This window comes from Cydia pomonella, chromosome 24 (genome assembly GCF_033807575.1).
Source record: "Cydia pomonella isolate Wapato2018A chromosome 24, ilCydPomo1, whole genome shotgun sequence".
NCBI lineage: Eukaryota > Metazoa > Arthropoda > Insecta > Lepidoptera > Tortricidae > Cydia > Cydia pomonella.
Genome location: NC_084726.1, coordinates 9,892,053 through 9,913,046, shown reverse-complemented (window position 1 = coordinate 9,913,046; position 20,994 = coordinate 9,892,053). Strand labels below are relative to the sequence as shown.

The 20,994-nt window shown below is 35.8% G+C and overlaps 2 protein-coding genes across 2 annotated transcripts in view; both read left to right on the top strand.

Annotated features, from left to right (window-relative positions):
- Nucleotides 1–7,541, top strand: part of LOC133530991 (homeobox protein SIX1-like) — a 41,963-nt gene extending 34,422 nt beyond the window's left edge. The window contains exon 7 of the mRNA XM_061869061.1: nt 3,631–7,541. Coding sequence (XP_061725045.1) covers nt 3,631–3,775 — 145 coding nt within the window. The 3' untranslated portion in view covers nt 3,776–7,541. The remainder of the gene's footprint in view (nt 1–3,630) is intronic.
- Nucleotides 7,542–9,579: 2,038 nt separating this feature from the next.
- Nucleotides 9,580–15,091, top strand: LOC133531136 (uncharacterized). Its single transcript, XM_061869258.1, has 5 exons — nt 9,580–9,822; nt 11,204–11,422; nt 13,227–13,256; nt 14,316–14,364; nt 14,977–15,091. The coding sequence occupies exons 1-4, from the start codon at nt 9,748–9,750 to the stop codon at nt 14,349–14,351; spliced, it is 360 nt and encodes a 119-aa protein (XP_061725242.1). The 5' UTR covers nt 9,580–9,747; the 3' UTR covers nt 14,352–14,364; nt 14,977–15,091.
- The last annotated feature ends 5,903 nt before the right edge of the window (nt 15,092–20,994 follow it).

Genomic DNA, 20,994 nt, shown 5'->3' with positions numbered 1-20,994 from the left:
ATTTATCAACTGTTTTGACCCTGTTACCAATGTAGTAAAGAACTAGCCAAATAGGAGGACGATGTGAATTACTATACTGCTAATTATAATGAATATTTTATTTCTAATTAAGTACAGTAAATAAATATCCAAATACCTACCTGAGCCCTCTGTAGCTATAATTTCGCGCGCCCGAGCGAGAGAGCACTACGTAGCCGAGCGAGACGGCCATATGTAACCTGACACCGTCACATCTGCGTTTGTAAAAGCGAACAGGGCCGCATTTGGGATGATTATAATGTAATATTTTTGACATGATTTAATTTTACGGTTAGGTACAGTCAAGTTCTAAGTTGTTGATATTTATTGTAATTTTGTATGCCTACGTGTAATCTCATATCAAAAAAGTCAAAAAGTAATATGCTAAAATTGGTTGCATAAATACTATAATTTTAAACCGGGACCGAACTAGTTTACTGGCACTGAAGTTTGTTTTGGTACACTAAATGACGTCATTTTATTATCGCGGGGAGTCATTCTGAATAACACTGCATTCTGAATTAGATAGTGTAAAATTACATTTGCGGGGGAGTATTTAATGCAATAGGGTTGTTTCCAATTTTTATTACGTTCTATATTAACTAAAAGTTGCCCTAAAATTCAACTTTTATACTAAAAACGGCTTTAAATATGTTAAATTAACAAAATATATTTTGCCAGATGCTTTCGCGCCCAAAACGCTCTTTGAAAATTGTGTGACGTCACAGTTTACGGTTTGACACATAACTACATACACACGTAGTAGATACGAACTGTCAACTGACATTTGTCATTTGTTATTTATCGCCTAACTGTCAACAGTGTCCCCTAAAAGTAGTTTAACATGTTCTTATAATCCAAAAGAATTTATTGGGATACAATTCTGCCCTAAGATTTGTAGATGGAAACAACCCTATTGCCTATTACGCTACGTTATTATGTTTATTAGAAACGTAACGTCACGGACAATTATATATCTAACAAATACTTTAGGGTTATAGAGTTGGCTAAAGTTGAAGACGAAAGTGGACGGCCGCACGTAATCGCTTTTTCATACAAACGTAGTCCTCATTTTCCTCTGTGGATGGATATTAATATTATTGTAAATATTTTGACCAACCACACACAACCACAGCTATGTAATATATCGTAGGGGTTAGATTTTTACGAATATTTAATTATTATAAGAGTTAAGAGCATTTTAAAATTTGCATGAAATCTGTTTTTCGCTCCTAATTTGTACAATAATTGTGATCTGTTTTTTATAATCTCAATTATACCGTGCTTTGGTTTCGACTGTAATTATGTTTCTAATAAATAAAATAATAATCAAATGATTAAAATACATCAAAATATGTAAAAAACAATTTTCATTATGTCATTATTCAGAGAGGAAAATGGGGAGTGGATGTTGAAGCTCCTGTTGAACTCTCGGAAGTTGCTGCAAACAGATAATTATACATATCTGTAATTTACAATACGCGCTGTTAACACTTCATTAAACTTCAACAGTACAATTAGAAAAAACTGCAAATATCGAGTTTCACTACAAAGTATCGCGTGTCAGTTATTGACGTTTCATTAAGGCGCGGCTTTTGTTTTTTTTCTGTAGTTTTTTTTATTTTTTCTTTCGAGTCCTAATCCCGGGACGTCCGATCATGTGGAAGGAAGCATCTTTTGTCGGTGTCGGAGTAGGTTTATCCCGTTTGGGCGAAGTTTTTTGGACAATGGTGGTAAGTGGCGTACGGCCCGTATGGTAAAAGGATACCAAATATAGCCACTTGCAACTGCAGAAATACATAGCTGAAATTTTTTTTGTGTACCTACTAATCTTTCGCTGTCAACTCAGAGCGATTAACGAGTCGAAATATTCTAAAAATAAACATAGTTTATTATTCAAGTAGCAATTTACAATGGGCTTATGAACGTAGAATAAAGCTACGCCGGCCGTAGAATAAACTCTCTACTTATGACCCGAGAACATTTAAATATCTCCTAAATTGTAGGACCCCAATGGGACCGGCAAGAAACTCAGTGGCATACTTCTTTTCAAAACATTACATTTTTAATTTTTTTTATAATTACCTTTCTTTAAATAAAAAAAAAAAACAATTTATAAATTACCACGGAATTCCGTTAATTTACTATAGAATACCAAAAATTAATCCTAAAGTTTTACTTTTTACAATTTGACCCTTGAAATAAGCGTCTGTTGAATACCCAAAATTGAAAAGCGTGCTCAAGCTGCAATTGAGTTAACGTTAGCAAGTACAGTCAGCATCAAAAGTAGCGGATCAAATAAAGTATCTACTATCTACCATTCTGTAACAGCTTAACAAAAAGTGATGTCTTTAATATAGAACAACTAAGACTGTAAAAGGTATACTTTTGAGCGCGAATTTTAGACATTTATCTGTATAAGGAAATGTTATCCGGAATATCAGATACTTTTGGCGCGTTGTTTCATCCGCTACTTTTGATGCTGACTGTACATATATAGAAAACACGTAAGGTTCATAGTACGAGTTAAAAAATAGGTTTTTTGTGACGGTGACCGCTATAGGCACTATACAATTCTCGTTTACGCTCGCTAACCAGTAAATCGGTACGGTATTACATCTCAATGGTAACAGTGCAGATCTGTACCCCTAGTGTAAATTTGATCGACATCATAACGTGACGAACGCGTTTGCGTTTAGTCTCATTTTGTATTGGATTTATAAAGAGCGCGCCAAGCGGGACGTTTTGGAAACTCAAAATCCTATACAAAATGAGACTTAACGCAAACGCGATCGTCACGTTATGATGTCGATAAAATTTACACTAGGGGTACTGATCTTGTTATGACCCCAACTTTGAAGTCGGCCTATAACGTTCTCTATGTATATACATGTCAAAACTAACCTAACAGCCGCAGCCGATGGAGCATAAACCCTATTCTAAAAAGAGTGGTCGACCGAGCGCGCCATATCAAGTTACGTCAGTAGGGGCTGTCAGCGCGCCTCAACGAGTTCACGTCTGTTAGGCGGGGTAGTGTGCTCATCAAAATAAAAGAAATCCGTCTAAGCTAGCTCTGTCTCTGTGCCAATTTTTCAGAGACAAAGTGTGATAATTGGGGGCAGCACAGGTGTCCCCTTTAAACTACGTCAGATGAACATCTGTTTATCTAACAATTATAACTCAATTTTATATATTATTATCAAACAGTATGTTGTCGTGTATCTAAGTACTTTTTTTCGATAATCAATTAAAATTTTGATTGACCGTAAGAGTGTTTTACTTCTTAAACGGCCCTCACCCAACAACACCCAAGACTTTATTTGTTTCTAAGCTTGAAAACATTTATTACGAGTCCTTCCTCCTATGTTTCATGGCCTGTTTCACAATGCCCAAGTAAAGCATTGGATAGCTAATTAACAAATAAATTAACTGTCAGATAAAACTTCCTGTAAAACTTAGCACTACCAGTTAATGTTTATTTGAAGATTGTGAAACGCCAACGATGACTTTATTCGTCAGATAAGTGGCAAGTAGCTTATTCAGGACTCGGACATTGTAAAACAGGCCCTTAATATTTATCCTGATTTTAACGTAAACCTTTCTCAATTCCAGCGGAAACCCCAACGAGAAGCAGCTCGACTCCTCATCAGACGACGACTCCGACGCCGCGCCCACGCACGCAATGCCCGCGCACGCGCCGCAGCCGCTCTACCCGCTCTACGACCATCCTCTACATCTACACTACCATCACTCGTGACCGCACTAACTATAGAACTAAACTTAGCGCTAGCTCTGTCTATCGTGACCTAGCTATCTTCAAACTCCAAGAAGAAGCAGCTCGATTCCTGATCAGACGACGACTCCGACGCTGCGCCCACGCACGCAATGCCCGCGCACGCGCCGCAGCCACGCTACCCGCTCTACGACCATCCTCTACATCTACACTACCATCACTCGTGACCGCACTAACTATAGAACTAAACCTAGCGCTAGCTCTGTCTATCGTGACCTAGCTATCTTCAAACTTCAAGAAGAAGCAGCTCAACTCCTCATCAGACGGTGACTCCAACGCCGCGCCCACGCACGCAATGCCCGCGCACGCGCCGCAGCCGCTCTACCCGCTCTACGACCATCCTCTACATCTACACTACCATCACTCGTGACCGCATTAATTTTTCTACCAATCCTGATCGGGCTTACATGAGTTCAGTACCAACCTTATAAGCAGCTAGAGATTTATAATCAAATGATAAAGTTAGCTTAATAGCTAACGTCTTAATAGACGAAAGTGGAGGACCTGTGCGAAATCGCCTTTTCATACAAACGTAATCCTCATTTTCCGCTCTGGACATTCACATTATTGAAAATATTTTGACACAATTTGTTGTATATTAACCACAGCTATGCCCCTACGTTTGATTGTTCAAATTTTTAATTATTATAAGAGTTAGGAGCATTTTAAATTTTGTATGAATATTGTTTTTCACTCTTAATTTTTACAATAATCAAAAAATCTAATAAAGCCAAACGTAGGGGCATAGCTATGGTTAATATACATCAAATAATATAAAAATATTTTCCATCCAGCGAGGAAAATGAGGACTACGTTTGTATGGAGAAGCGGCCGTCGCCTTTCGTCTGTGCAAGCTATAACATATAAACGCTCGACTATAAGCATGTGCATAGACGTGCCCATTGTAATATACAGATACGTATCAGAGACGGCATACCGCGTGCGTGTTGTGTGCCTGCTTGACTTCAACATTGTAGTGCATGCGTACGCGCATGTTCTGGTCGTATATGGAGAAAGGAGCTGTCAATTTCACTGTCTATGGATTGTCTAATTTCAAACAAAAAGTATTCACATAAAAGAAGGTAGCGTCGCAGAGAGCGTCATCTATAATTACCGGCCTTCCCCGTTATTGACCGGACATGTATATATTCAAGCCATAGATTGACGGAACTACGTATATTTTATTCAAAACCATATACCACCACCATAAGCCATAAATCATAGACGTAGAGGATCTGAATTTCGATGTGTCAGCATTGGCCAAGCCATCGTTTAGTTTAAACGAAGAATCAATACTGAATATAACTACGGTGGCATGGCAGCTTGGTTCCATTTTTATCGTTTGTCACTATGCCCGTCACTTTCGCACTTACATACTTGTTAGAACATGACAGGCATGGTGACAAATGATAAAGAGCCGACCATCTTAGCCGGCTTAGCCCTACTGAACGCAAACAGACAATTAGCAAATTATGGAGGGTAGAGATAAGGATGACAATCTCTTATGGGAAAACTGTTGCTTAAGTGTTCAGCTGGCAGCTGTAAATATTAGTTCGATCTGTCCGGTGGCGCTAGGGTAGCACAAGGACATGACATGAACTTAGACGTTATTGACGGAGTGAAGTGCGCTGTCAGCGATTTGATTATTTTTAATCAAAGCAAAAATTTGTTCTCGATGTATTGCGCCACATATTTAAGGTTTTTTGATGGACACAGTTCACACACATAGATTGTTATCTTTACCCCTACCCTCCATACGTCAAATACACCACCCGATCTATGACGTAGAGCCGGGTAAAACGTAAATTAGTTTACGCACTTACAAAATTTGTATTAATTGTATTTGTACATTTAATGTAAATACAATTAATATGCACTTTTAGCCAAATATTTGTAATATAATCTTGTGTTAAGATTAATGTAATAATGTGAAGAAAATAATTTGATTTTCAAAGGCAAATTGGAAGGCTTTTTCGAGTCAAATTGAGCCCTGGATGGCCTGGATACATTTACAGAAGTTTTATTTAAAAAAAAAGTTAAATCTATTTTGCCTTTTATTCTTCGATGTCTCTTTACTATCAATGTGAAAATTATGGCTTCCTTTTACCATTTATATTATATATATTTAAAAAAATGGATTAGCTATCTTGTATACAATTGGATACAATTTGCAAGCTAAATAATATAAAGAAAATAATAAAGCTTGTTTTAAAGTTTTAAATAAAACTAGGTTTTAGAATGTAATTTTGTGTACTAATTATGTATTATAATATGCTAAGAGTCAAATTGTTGAAAATAGTAAGTTTAAACCGAAGGCACAGAAAATCAGACTTTATGCACTTTTTTTTTCAATATACTCGTATCTGCAGATCTGTGCAGTGTAAACAAATGATTTTTTTATTAAATTTATATTATTTAAGTGACATTTTCATTGCGAAATTATAATAATTATAAGTAAAATTTTTAGTAATAAGTATCACCTAAATCCAATATTGTTAGCATTTAATTTAAGAGGCTATCGACCGTCCAGTAGCACCCTCATTAGTGGCATTGTGTTTTCTAATCTTCTTCTTCAGTCGGTCCCTCAATGCTGAGGATCGTGACATCATGTCCTTCTGTTGAAGACCAGATTCCTCCATAAGCTTCTATTCCTCGCCAAGCGCATGGCCTCGTGCAGTTTTAATTGCATAGGTGCAATGATTTGAGCACACCATCTAGTAGGGGGAGGGCCCTGAGGTCTGGTGCCTTCAACTTTGCCCGGCATAATAACTCTCTCTAGGCTATCCGGGGAGCGGCGTGAGAGATGTCCGAAGTATATGAGAGTCACGTCCTCGCATATTGTTGCCAACCGGCGTTTTATGCGTAGCTCTAACTATTGTATGTGTTTTCTAATAAATCAATCCAATGTTGTAGTCCTACTGATTCCCCAACCTTTGATATTTGTCACATAGTTTTATTTTGCTTCATAAACTAAAAGGCAAATGGTGGCCACTGTTTTCCGTTAAGGTGATAAATCAAATGTAATTAATATATAAGTCTTTGGCAAAAAAATTACTTTTGGTACAAGCATTTTATCGCTGACTGTACTTTTCTCTCCAAGGGCAACGAATACTCATCGAGACAAGTCTAAAAACCCCAAACAAAATTAGTTTGCGTTAATGTATCGCAGAGTTTCCATGGCCACCTTCTGTCTCTATCATCAGTTCAGCTCAAACACAATTTCACTTATGAGGGCGCCACTGGACGGACGATGCAGTCTTAAGAGGAGTAGTACATTGTAGAAAAAGATGGTCAGAGTCCGTTTAACCAAACTCTGCACCGTATTTCACACGACAAAGTGTGGCTACGCCATTAAAACGTTATGTTTTCATAGTAATTTGACGTTTATGGTGTAACTGCCAAACTCTGCCACTGCTAAGTATGTGCTTAATCCAACCATACAAATTATCCTCCATTATTTTCATGACAATTTAAAATAAAAATGGATTCTAGTAATATTTTGATTTAGTTGTTATTAATTAAAATTTTGGGCGGTAAAAATGCCCAAAGCTGTTAACATTATACATAGTTTTATTTATTATTTGAATGTATTTAGAACAATAATTTATTTAGTAAAACTGCGTGTCTCTTGTACTGTATAAATAATTTTAATTTAAGGACCTCGCATGTTTGTAGTTTATTTATTAGTAGTTAAGTAGCATTTTTAAACAAACGTGTGTTTTTAATAAAATTTGTCGTTTTATTTCAATCATACAATTTTGGTGTCATTTACTTTGAATCCCTGAAAGAGATCCCTCATATCATAAGGATAATAAGTTCGCCTTTGTACTTTCTGATGTGCGGGTTATTCCTACTATATTACTATCAATTTGTTACTATTGGCAACTAACGGGGCACTTCCCACCTTTAATAAAAAATCTGTGAAAAAACCATCCAAGGCAAAAACATCATTATTGCCTCCAATTCGACCTGGAACCGCGATCAACATCCCGCGGTGCGCATATTCTATTCCAGAGATATTCGGCGACAGACCTTGAACGTTCACAAGTCGAGCGGGCCACACGAGCATACCAGCAGTTGTGCTCAAGCAGTGTCCTGAGTTGTGCCGCGTAGTAGTGAGTGTTTTCACGCTCTCTAGCAATAAATGGCATATTTCATCTTTGTGGACGGCGGCCCTTGTGTACTCTGTGCCAAAAAAGGATGATAGACCAGAAAGTGTCCAGCTGTCAGATATAAATAATAGTTCCAAATCTCTTCAGAGTAGCGCTAGAGTAGCTAAGAACCTAGGCGTTATTGACGGAGTGAAGTGCGCTGTCTATGATTAGATTTTTTTCTCAAGTACCTATTCTAGGTATTGTTGCGGCACCTATTAATGATTTTTTGTCGGACACTTTTTGGTATATGGAGATTCTATTCCTTAACTCTACCTTCCGTAACACCTCTACTTTACCTTAGCTGTCAAATTTGACACGAATTTATGTCAAGATTTCACGTATCTTATATGCTTCGATGTGACACTTAACGCCATCTAATTTCCATAGTCAGCAAACAGCGCGTATACGGCAATGCCATCTAGTAATCACGACATTTTAGGCAGTCGCATTCTAAGTATTTCTGTTTAGTTAGTTAATTTATGACCTTACAAATATCAACGAGTCTCTGATGTAGATGTTATATGTACTTGTTTTAATGGTATAATGAAAAAAAAAAGCCATCTAGCGACTATTACTAAAACTATTTCGGTCTGCAGCATAGTATAGTTAATTTGATGTGCGCAGTTTTTATTTACTTATTTGGAGGTTGACTGCTTTGACTCGAGAGGGCGCTATTTAAAGCGTGGGGTTGTTTGTAGAAGTGTTTGTAACTATACCAGGGTGCCAACGTGCCAATCGTGTACGCTCTCCGTAGCGTAGCGTAGTCATTTCTCTCTATCACTCTGTCACATTAGTATGATAGAGACAGTTGCTTTTCGTTCGCTACGGAGCTGTACACAGTCATCAAGAGACCTCCAGACGGGCCGAGAACGACTGTGTACAACGGTACATATCTGCTCCCTTTTCGTCTCACTTGTGTCGTCTATCCGATTGGGTCTGTTTTTTGCCGAGACTCTACGAGAAGCTTTCGACGAGTGTGTAGGTACGACTTTCATAAGTCAAATTCGTGATTCGAATTTGAAAGCTGATGTAGATGGCGATATATATACGATTCCCACCGACCGGCTGCAGTAGGGCCGCGCCGGGGCGCATTTCAATGTGGCTATTATACATCATTATGTAGGGCAGAAGCGATGGAGTCATGGATGTAACTAAAAATTTACGGTTTTCGCAATTTTTCCTTTATCTGTGCTATAAGACGTTGCTTCGTACCAAATTTCAAGGTTCTGAGTTCACGGGAAGTACCCTGTTGGTTTTGATTCCCTTGCGAGTGACAATTTGCGGCATAAACGGCTGTATCTTTTGATTGTGTTGTCTTAGAAGTTTGATTTTTTCACAGCTCCAAGGGACTATAGATCTGAGTATTGATATAAATTTCAGCTTGATACCTCCACGCGTTCCTGAGAAAAAGGGGCGTGACAGACAGACAGACGGACGGACGGACGACAAAGTGATCCTAATATAAGTGTTCTGTTGTATCCTTTCGAAGGACGGAACCTTAAAAAACAAAAAAAAAACGAAATCTTTAAATTAGGTAACTTTCTGGTTTCAAAATAATGATGAAAAAACTTAAAATACGTACCTATCTATTTTAATTTAAAAAAATAAAGTAAAATCATCAAACAATCGATTCATCTTTGAAATGTAATAAGTGCGAAAAAAGTTCATCACAAGATCAATCATAGAATATCTAATTACTGCACGCTAACCATAATCAATTTGTGTGCACCTAATCGATTAATTTCCTTGAACAGTAGGTGCTCATGCTGGCTTAGTGTCGCCATGCGAACTGCCCTCCTGCTCTTTGCTTTGGCCCTCGGGCAAGGGTGGATCAAATGCAACCTCTTCGATCCTAAGGTAATGTCTGGTAAAATATGCAAAAACTGCAACTACTAAATTTTACCTTTCTAATCCTGTTTAAGATAAGGGAGGCGATTTTAATGCTCTCTATGTTTCCACTACTAGGCATTTAAATTACACTGATAGATTTGAAAATGAGTGGTCAATAACATTAGGATTCCCAAATTTCTATTGCTCGTTTTTCAAAAATATAAATTCGCCGCTTTCCACAGATATTTGAGTGACGAAATCGAACGCTTGACATTCAAACATCGGGCCCTCATGTTGAATAAGGGCTCGTCCAGAAATCATGTGATCACCTTTTATTTGGCCTACGTTTGACTTGTTGCAGGCCGATTCTGTCAGGGTCGTAGTTTTAACTTAACCTAACACTTCTCAGCATCATTAATTTAAAATAATGGAATATGTGACTTCAATTTTACCTTACTTCGGAATTAAGAGAAGATAATAAACGAATTGGTTGTCAAATTTCAAGGTTAGAAAAAATGGGTATACATATAATTTCGGTAAAATAAATGGCATTGTTGTTTTTCTTAAGTCCGTTGATTTCAAGGGTGCATTCCTGAGCTTAAATTAAGGAACTCTCTCAAAGAAACCGGTATTCTAATTAATTTCATTTTGGAGATAATCAATGATTTATTTTTATCTATTTTTTTTGTAATGTAAGAAAGAATGAAAGACTAATACAAGACAGAAGATTCTCGCTTATCCATCCTCTCACCGATAATAAGGTCCCTACGAGCGCGTACACTTGCCTTAGGGCCTGTTTACAATAATAGTTTCTACATTTGCTACTAAACGCAAGTACTATCTCGGACGATCGATATTCGAAATTTCATTGATATGGGTTAGTTTTCAATTGTTAAACCGGTGGATTTAATTACAACAAGTCTGTATCACAACAACGCTATAATGTTATAAAGAACGCCGTGTAGTGTATAGTTTATAAAGAACGCCGTGTAGTGTATAGTTTATAAAGAACGCCGTGTAGTGTATAGTTTATAAAGAACGCCGTGTAGTGTATAGTTTATAAAAAACGCCGTGTAGTGTATAATTTATAAAGAACGCCGTGTAGTGTATAGATAATAAAAAAACGCCGTGTAGTGTATAGTTTATAAAAGTTTGGCTAGAGTAAGACCAAGATAAGTTGGCAGCGATTTCGATAGCCCAGATAGTGCAAGTGATAAGTAAACGTCATAATTTCATAGAAGATTGATGTTTAATAAGCACGTGCCCCGTCTGGGCTATGAAAATCGCTGCCAACTTAGCTTTCGATTAAGTAAAAATCGGATACCATTTTTTCCTAACATGGATACATTACCGGGAAACTTACCACGAGTTAAACTGTATTTACGTATAGGTGATATCTTTCTTACAGAACGGCATGAACACACACGACAGTATTCTAAGAAGACATAGCAAATTATCATTTGTAAAAAATACAGATAGCAGCCGTAAAAGGGAATTACAAAATAAAGAAAAGCAGCTTATTGCCTTTTTTAAACATGCCTTACACCAAGAACATATAATGTCAGAACCAAAAATGAAAAAAACTAAATTAAGATTCAGTTTAGCTGGATTTGCGAAAGGAATTCAGGTAAGTTATAATTATAGGTAGATTTTACATTTTAACATTTCCAAAAAACGCAACCAAATCGTTTTTAGGTTTCCGTACCCAAAAGGTAAAACGAGACCCTATTATTAACACTCCGCTGTCCGTCCGTCTGTCACCAGGCTGTATCTCATGAACTGTGATAGTTGAAATTTTCACAGTTGATGTATTTCTGTTGCCGCTATAATAACAAATACTAAAAAGTACGGAACCCTCGGTGAGCGAGTCCGACTCGCACTTGTCCGGTTTTTTTCACATAATTATGGACCAAATAGAATCGACGTTAAATGTATAGTATATTTTTTTATTGAAGAAATTAAAATACTAAATAATTAATTCATAGTTTAAGATGTGTAAAGTCTAAATCAAATTCGTGCTTATAATTCGACAGCTGATGTAGATGGCGTTGGACGGACACATTATACAGGATGAAATTGTTATATTTGCCCATACGCTGAGGGATGGATAATTGGATATTTTATTTATTTATTTGAAACATAATAATATACAGCATTATAGTAGAAACCAAAACACTGGAAAATTCAGATTACACAATAGGAAAAACAAATCACAATCAACTTTCGTCCATCACCTCGTAATACCGCAGACACATCAGTGCCCCTAGTGTAAATTTTATCGACATCATAACGTGACGAACGCGTTTGCGTTAAGTCTCATTTTGTATAGGATTTTGAGTTTTCAAAACGTCCCGCTTGGCGCGCTCTTTCTAAATCCAATACAAAATGAGACTAAACGCAAACGCGTACGTCACGTTTCAAAATCGAATTTATTTACACTAGGGGTACTGATACAGAGCCGTCCATCGATTTGCAAACATATCTCAATCTGGTGCCCATGACAGAAGGGAGTTCAGCAGCCTTAGAGCCCGCACAGCTGGCGAGTTTTTATGTGCTACAGTGCGTGTAATTGGGACGGCCAAAAGCTTGTGACTTCGCGGTCACAGGAGTTTTGTGGGCACAAATGGAATAGCGAGTCTAACAGTTCTTCCTACCAGCTCAGGACAGTCTGTCTCGACACGTAAAACTCCATATGCTGTCACCAGGAGATTGTAATTGCATATATATAGATTAGATTAGATTAGATTAGATGATTTATTTCATGAAAGACAATTACATAATAAATTTGCATTGATGTCAAAAATATAAGAATTTCTATCATGATCGTCAAAATAAAATAATAAAAATGAAAATAATAACAATACTAATGAAATAAAATTATAGCTCCAATAAGGATTGTCAATACAATTAGAATAAATAAGAGAAACAGTAAGTAGGTAAATACTTACAAAAATCCAAAATATAAATGTACAATGTCAAAACTTACGAAAATACGAGAACAATAAAAATAAAAAAATAATATCTCCCAATAAGAATCGTCAACACACAACAATATAAAAACAATGAAATAATATCTCCCAATAAGGATCATCTGTAGGTATGATAAAGAAAACAATGTCAATAAATAAAAACAATAAGAATAAACACAATTTCTGAATCAAAATGTCAATTCCATGAACTCATTTACTGAGTACAGAGGGTTTTCCAACAAAAGGTTTCTCAATTTACGTCTGAATATTTCGTCGCATTGCTCGTTTCTTATCTCGGCAGGTATATGTATGATGTTTTTACAAGCTTTTATTAATCTTCTGCCTCTCTCTCTTTCTCCCTCTCGTTTGTCTCTATCGCAACTCGTGTCTTGCATTAATTTATCTACACTTGCAAATTTCCCACTTTTCGTACTTGTATCGTAATGTACTATTTGGTTGCAGTTTGTAGCCGACGTGGTCACTATTGTATCGGTAAGTTATTGTTGCCAATTTAACCTTTTATAGGGCACACATAGGTATTATACGGTAAAAATTAACATATTACCTCACCTTTTGTATTTTTACAAGCTTTTATCAAATCTAACCTTTAATAAGATGATAATAAGTATCATTGGTACGCGTCTTCATGAATGACACGATCTATACACCGTGATTTTATTGAATTCCGTTAACTCCGGGGCATGAGCAAACTAAATGGCATAGTTAATTAAAAAAAGGATTTTCTTTATTTTATTTTTATAAAAAGTAGTTAAATGTTGCATATAGCTTTGTTGTAACACGGGCATTTCATTTAACTCAACCAAACAATTGAAAACTGTGATATATCAATGTCGTTTCGAACATCAATCGTCCGAGATAGTACTTACGTTTAGTAACAAATGTATTAACTCATACTAAACACTAATCGATGTGTAAATAGGCCCTAAGGCAAGTGTACACGCTCGTAAGGGCCTTATAAGATTAAAAATAATTTTTGATTATCTCTGAAATGGAGTTGATTAGAATACCGGTGTCTTTCAGAAAGTTACTTAATTAAAACTCAAGAATGAACCCTTGAAAATAACGGAAATCAAAAAAACACGGTGTATAACTTTCCCTGTTAGTAAGTGTGCCTTAGAATTGTTTCGGTGAGTATTAATTGCCTGTGGAAAGAAAAGTACAGTCAGAGATAAAAGCTTGTACCTACCAAAAATTATTTATTTTCCAAAACTATTTTTTTTCTTACGAAGAATTAACAGGACTTAGGGACGGTGATGCTTGATTTGTCTTTTTTTTAATTCTTGACCGTTAAAGGGTCCAAAGATAACGTGTGATGGAGTAAGACGAACAACTATGCATGAAGAATACTTTATGGTATACTGTAAAATATACTGTTTCGTGAATAGAGTGCTAACTGCATACATCAGTTTTCTTCCCAAAACGCGGGTTATTTTTCTAATAGCGGATTTATTTATTTCATATAAAATTACGGAACTTAATATTTGTCGAAACTTTTATTTGAAATGAATAATATATGTTTTCCAATTTTAGTCGGACTTCTGGAAGTGGATACGTACTGTCAAATAAGGAGTATAATCAGGTGACATGATAACGTTTAATAATTACAGTTTATAATGAGCTGGGAAGTTTAATTCCAGATAAAAAAGGGTGATGTGACATTTAAACGGTAGTTTTTCCTTATGTAATTTGTAGACGTATATAGGTACAGTACCTATACATTTTTTGTGCTGTGTGTGTTTCGCGATTTCGGGGTTGGTCTCATAGTAAAAGTTGCTCAGTATAGGTAAAAAACTTAAGTAAGTCACCTGTTGTATATAGTTGTGACGTGTTCGAATAGAGAATACATGTTTAAAAGACACACACAAACAAAACAAATGTCTATTCGAACACGTCACAACTACATACAACAGGTGACTTACTTAAGTTTTTTACCTATAGGACCTTTATATTCACGCCGTAAATTATTGCAGGTGACTCAATAAACACCGTGTATACATGATAAATATATTTTTTTATACTACTTCAGTGGCAAACAAGGATACGGCCCGCCTCATGGTAAGCAGGCTCCGTAGCCTATGTACGCCTGCAACTGCAGAGGATAGATAAATAAATAAATAAAGATTTGTTTAATAATTATAAAAATAACATAATTATTTTATTAACTTTCTACTAAAATGTTTTTTTTTTGCAGAAATCGCGACAAATATAATATTAAAGAAAAAATGGATGGGCAAAGAAAATCTTAGTTTATTTAAAAATAATATATTTTTAATAAACGAATTGTAATAAATTTGATCCTTGTTTTATACTTTTCTTTTCGAGTTAGTTAGTTTTTTATATTAATTTTAATATAAAAAACTGTAGACTGAATCAAGCCTTAAAATGCCCTTTTCCAGTATATATAAATATGTGATACTACATATGCAAGTACAAATACCGAATTTTATAAAAACACCAAGTTCGTATTCTAAACTATTTATTTTCTTTTACGTTTGAAAAAAATTGTAGGTAAGTACTGGACAATTCTAATTTCAATGATAATATTTATTAAAAATTAGGCGTCATCCATAAATTACGTCACATTTCAGAGTTTTTGACCCCTTTCATGATTTTTTGACCCCACCTTGACACACCTGGTTAAATTTGGCAACTCTCTCCCCTCTAGTGTGACGTCACATATTTGTCAAAATTGTTTTCAACATTTCCGTTCACTGTTTTCAACGAAATCGAATTAAATATTATTATTTTGATAAAAAAAAATTGTACTAAAAGCAATACCTGTTAGATATTTTTGTGACACAATACCGATTAAGAATAAAAATTTCACGAATTAAAACGATTTATCATCGCAAAAATCTAACTGTATAGCAAATACAAAAAAAAAGAACAATGTTCGGTTACCGTTGAAGTTAAAGTGACGTCTCAAAGTTTGTGGCTCCCACTACCCTTTGTCACATTTTCTTGACTCCCGGACCTTTACAAAAAAATCGTTCACAGGTATAAAAAGTAAATAAGAGACATACAATGCCATCGTTTAAAACTTATTTCTACGAACAAAAATGCATTTTTAAACTTTAGCCATCCGATAGTACATTCACTGAACCAAAAAATGTTTAGCTAAATAACCAATTTCATAAATTGACAATTTTCTGGAGACGGATTTAGCCGCATTGACCTTGGCAAAAGACTTCGTCGTTTGATGGCATACTACGTATGACGTATCATTACTTCATTAGATTCGTGTCAGATGTGTGAGTGACATAGGGTACCTATTTTCAATTGCTTACCGCAAAAGTTTTTTTTATTGTATATTCTTCCATCTGTAAACGGGTAAGTTATATCGCTTATCGCTACGTCTGTCTAGTGATCCGTGCCTATAATAAATGTTGTTGCTTATAGTTCCGTCTCCTCGCACTATGCACATAGCCAATAAGCTGGTGGGCACTTAAGTAGTTTTCTTTTAAGTTCGCTTGCCTGCAGACGTTGAACGTCACTGTTATCCCCAATAATATTCACCGCACTTGGAATAATTGTACAGCACGAAAAAACAGTAGGTATTGTAAACTGAAAATAAAATAAAATTTTAAAGTCTGTTTTGTGACCACTTGAACACTTACAGGCTAATTCGAACGTGTACAGTCGCCATCAGATGTAGCGATGCTCAACAATATCTGAACATGCACGCTAGCGAGCGCCCTGACAATAGAGGCGTGTTCAGATATTTGTGAGCACCACGGCCGCTTCGATGTATCTGATGGCGGCTGTACCTGACATCAAAATAATATTGGATTAATATTGGGATCATATCAAGTAGCTGTCATGCGCGCGTGCGTCTCGCTCGCACTAGTACAAGCATGGATAAATCAGAGTGAAATAACCAGGCGAATGACAGCTACCTAAAGGGTCATCCACTAATTACGTCACACGATTTTTATGCTTTTTTTCCCCCTCCTTGTCACACCAGCGGGCTAAGCACGGTCAGATTTTTATCGCCTGTCACTATGCCCGCCGCGTTTTAACAAGTATGTGTAAGTGCGAAAGTGACAGGCATAGTGACAGGTGATAAAAATGCAACCATGCTGCCACCGCTGGTCACATTTGGCAACCCACTTCCTCCTAGTGTGACGTCACATATTTGGCAATTTAGTTTTCAACGAAATCAGTAATTCGAATGAAGTATTATTGCTTATAAAAAATATTTTCTATATTGCTTTTTTATATAATTTGTGCCCCAAAATGATAAGCAATAAAAATTTTTTTGTTTTTATTGTCATAATGATAACAACCTATAATTTAACTATTCGCGAAAATGAAAAAAAAAAACAGAAAAATGTTCGGTTACAGATGAAGTAAAAGTAAAGTCACAAAGTTTGTGCCTCCCCGTCCCCTTGTCACAACATGTCACATTTTCTTGACCCCCCTCCCGACCCCTAAATGTGTTACGTAATTAATGGATAACCCCTAACGGATATTAGTCCAATATGATACAACTAACTTTTTCATGTCACGTGCACGTTCGAATTGGCCTCACACGAGAATAAAAAAACTTACGTATCAAAAAAACGGCAATTCCTACAGCGGAATAGAAAAGAGCAGGATTTCCGTCTCGTATTACCATTAGTATGACACAAGATATGAAATCAACGATAATTTTTAGCCTAAATATTTGTGCATATAGTTTTTTAGGCCATTTCCAGTCCTGTAAAAAAACACAATAATTATTATTTTATGTCAAATGCAGAAAATGTATTAGCAGACACAATGCAATTGAGACCTGAATGACTATACTCGTAAATACCCGTATACTATATAGTCCGTTTTATGCTTAAAGTACAGTTCCAATCGGAAGAAAATATGAAACAGTTGACGCATGTATAATTTGGTAAGCCATTTCCGTCAGTATAAAAAGGCGGCAAGTTTAAAAAAGCGCTGGTGGCCTAGCGGTAATAGGCAATAGCGGTAGCTCGCGGGTTCAAACCCCGGCTCGTACCAATGAGTTTTTCGGAACTAATCTACAAATATCATTTGATATTTACCCGTCGCTTTACGGTGAAGGAACATATCGTGAGGAAACCGGACTAATCCCAACAAGGCCTAATTTACCCTCTGGGTTGAAAGGGCAGATGGCAGTCGCTTTCGTAAAAACTAGTGCCTACGCCAAATCTTGGGATGAGTTGTCAAGCGGATCCCAGGCTCCCATGAGCCGTGGTAAAATGCCGGGACAACGCGAGGAAGAAGAAGAGAAAAAGGCGGCAAGTTTAAAAAATGTAGGCACAAAGGCTTCTATAGAAAATTTGAATACCTACTGCGCCTTTTTCTACTGATAAAGTGGGTTTGCCAGAGCAATTAATTATGTAGCTAAGCAAAAAATATAGAACTGAAAACAAATTATCAAGTTGTTATTTCTCGCTCTTTCCCACTTTTGTGTCCCATTTTTCATTTTTTATTTGAATAGAAAAACGATTGAATTTACTGGAAAATATTTTGAGTATTTGTAGTTTTCTTTTAACTTCTATGGTTTTTCTAAATCCAATGAAAAATAAAAAAAATGCCACTATATAGGTATGCCATGCATAATATGTATGGGTTATTAGTGAATATTACTCTTCATCTTCCTCGCGTTGTCCCGGCTTTTGCCACGGCTCATGGGAACCTGGGGTTAGCTTGGTAAGTTATCCCAAGAATTGGCGTAGGCACTAGTTTTTACGATAGCGACTGCCATCTGGCCTTTCAACCCAAAGCGTAAACTCGGCCTTATTGGTATTAATCCGGTTTCCTCACGATGAATTCCTTCACCGAAAAGCGATTGGTAAATGGGTCTAAATTATTTTCATTGTCTTGTTTCTGACCACTTTTTCACGCTTGTATCTATGTCTTCTATTCTATCAATATTTTACATGAGAAAAATAAAAACAAAATTTTATCTCAAAGAAAAAGCTCCACTCCGTCACATTTTGAGGACAAAAAACAAGACAACAAATATCAAATGATTATGAATTAGGTACTGAATATTACTATAAATGGATAAATGACATTACCAGTCTGATTCCAAAAATCAGGAACAGAATGCTGCTGACTCCAATGAAACCAACATTCGCGTATATAAAATAAGCAACCCAGCCACCTTAAAACATTTCATTTTTATTTAACCGTAAAACATAGCTTTAGCTTAAAAATACATGAGATATTGTTATACAAAAATATGAAATGAATTAAAAGCTTATTGTTTGGTCCAATTATTTTCCACCATACCCGAGGGCATAGAGAAATAAGTATGCAGACTGCTCACACCATACATTAGTTTCCATACTTAATAAATAATAAGTTGTATGGTAGGTAAAATTTATACTTATTACGTTTTTAATTTTATTACAAATAAGTTTTTACAAGCGACTGGCGATGCGTTCAGCGGAGCGTGTAACGTTGCGTCGAGAAGATGTTTGCGTGTTCGATGCAGGTTTTTAACCATACAGTGTTCAAGTTATGAATATTTTCCCGCCCGTTTGGGAAAAACGATACTATGGTCAAGGTTATTTTTATGTAGTACAAAAAAAGTGTTAAACTTGAATAAATATTACTTTTCCAATAGTTTTTTATTTATTTAATCCCATAAAAATGATTCACGGAAAGGCTCGACTATAGGGTTAACAACCAACAACTAAGAATTATTAAACGTATTCGTACTGAATTCGTCGACCATTTGATACCCGTAGGCAAATATGGGAGTCGTTAGCGTCAACAACGCTATTATGATACTGCCACACCGCAAACCGCACGAGTAGCAGCATTTCTGCATCACAATCATGTCAATCCTGCACATGATCACTAAAACCAGAGGAGTTTTACAATCCACATATCGTGTTTTTAAATGATAAGCAGGTTGTTTATAAGAAAGAGTCCGTGAAGGTCTGAAGGTACATAAACTAATTACAAGCTGGATATACAGACATTGCAGTATCTGTCTGTACCTGTCTGACCTTATCCTATTGTAAGTACAAAGTTTCAGAGCAATCTAGCTAGTTGTTTTAAAATTTGAGCGTAACTACGTTTGTATCGAGAACGGAGCTTGCTGCGGACTCTTAAATTGGATGTTTAAAGGAAGTAATATGGAGTTACGGAAAGAACAAAAGTAAAAGATTTTTGATAATTTTTTTAATCGAATACTGGACTTTTCTTTTTCAGTCATCTGATTGAGATAATCTAATAAAGCGAAATAAAGTTCATATGGCTACCTTTGGTCTGCATCATGAGATCAACTCTATGTCATTATAATATCGTATATTCATCGGTCTTTCATATGTACTTGCCAAATTTTTGCCTATCCTATTCTATCCAATCTCAGGAAGCAACTAATTTAGCTTTTAAGATTTAATCCAAAATGAGTAAACTTAGCTCAACTTAATAGAAATCGAAATATGTAAATATTATTCATTAGTAAAAACATGTACTTACATGTTACATACAGGCCTATGGATCCTGAGCTAGGATTTCCTGTGTTACAGAACCCAATAATATACCTATTAAACTAAAAGAACATGCATGCATACAGAGCAAAAAGTATCCTACTTAAATATACACACATGCTAACCAAAGAGCATATAATCACTACGTTTATGCTAACTACCAGGAGTACGGGCAAAGGCAAGTAGGTATAATCTCAGGAATGATTTTTATGCTCTATACAACACAACCGAGGTTTACTATGGGTTTACTGACGATTTTTGACCATCACAAATGTATGAAAGGTTAGAAGCTTGTAAAAGGGCACTCACTTCTATAGGTACTTACGGTCTCTAAATCTTATACTTTTATGTTTAAAGTTATATAATCTGCTATAAAAAGATACTTTGATCTGAAAATGTAATATGAAATAATATATACATCTGATAATGACAGATGAAAGTTTATGCCAAACACTTTTAAGACATGACGTTTCCTACTTTGACGAGCTTTGACATATACTTACTTTACTCCTTTAATCTTTGACGAAATGTTTCTGAACTTTAAGTTACTTTTACGTAAAACCTTATTTGTAATTAGAGGGCTTCATTCACGTTTCATCAAAGTATAATTATATTATAACATATTTAAATGTATTAATAATTTGAATTTTGTGTAGGTATTTGTAAATTCGGATGATGATCGTGGCGAATAATTTTATTTTATAATGATTAGCTTAGATTTGTAAGGTATTAGTATATTGTTATTG

Excerpts from the sequence above, each read along its gene's own strand:
- LOC133531136 (XM_061869258.1), top strand. The coding sequence starts at position 9,748 with ATGCGAACTGCCCTCCTGCTCTTTGCTTTGGCCCTCGGGCAAGGGTGG. Across the intron at positions 11,423-13,226 it reads GATTTGCGAAAGGAATTCAG|TTTGTAGCCGACGTGGTCAC; the intron begins GTAAGTTATAAT and ends ATTTGGTTGCAG. Across the intron at positions 13,257-14,315 it reads ACGTGGTCACTATTGTATCG|TCGGACTTCTGGAAGTGGAT; the intron begins GTAAGTTATTGT and ends TTCCAATTTTAG.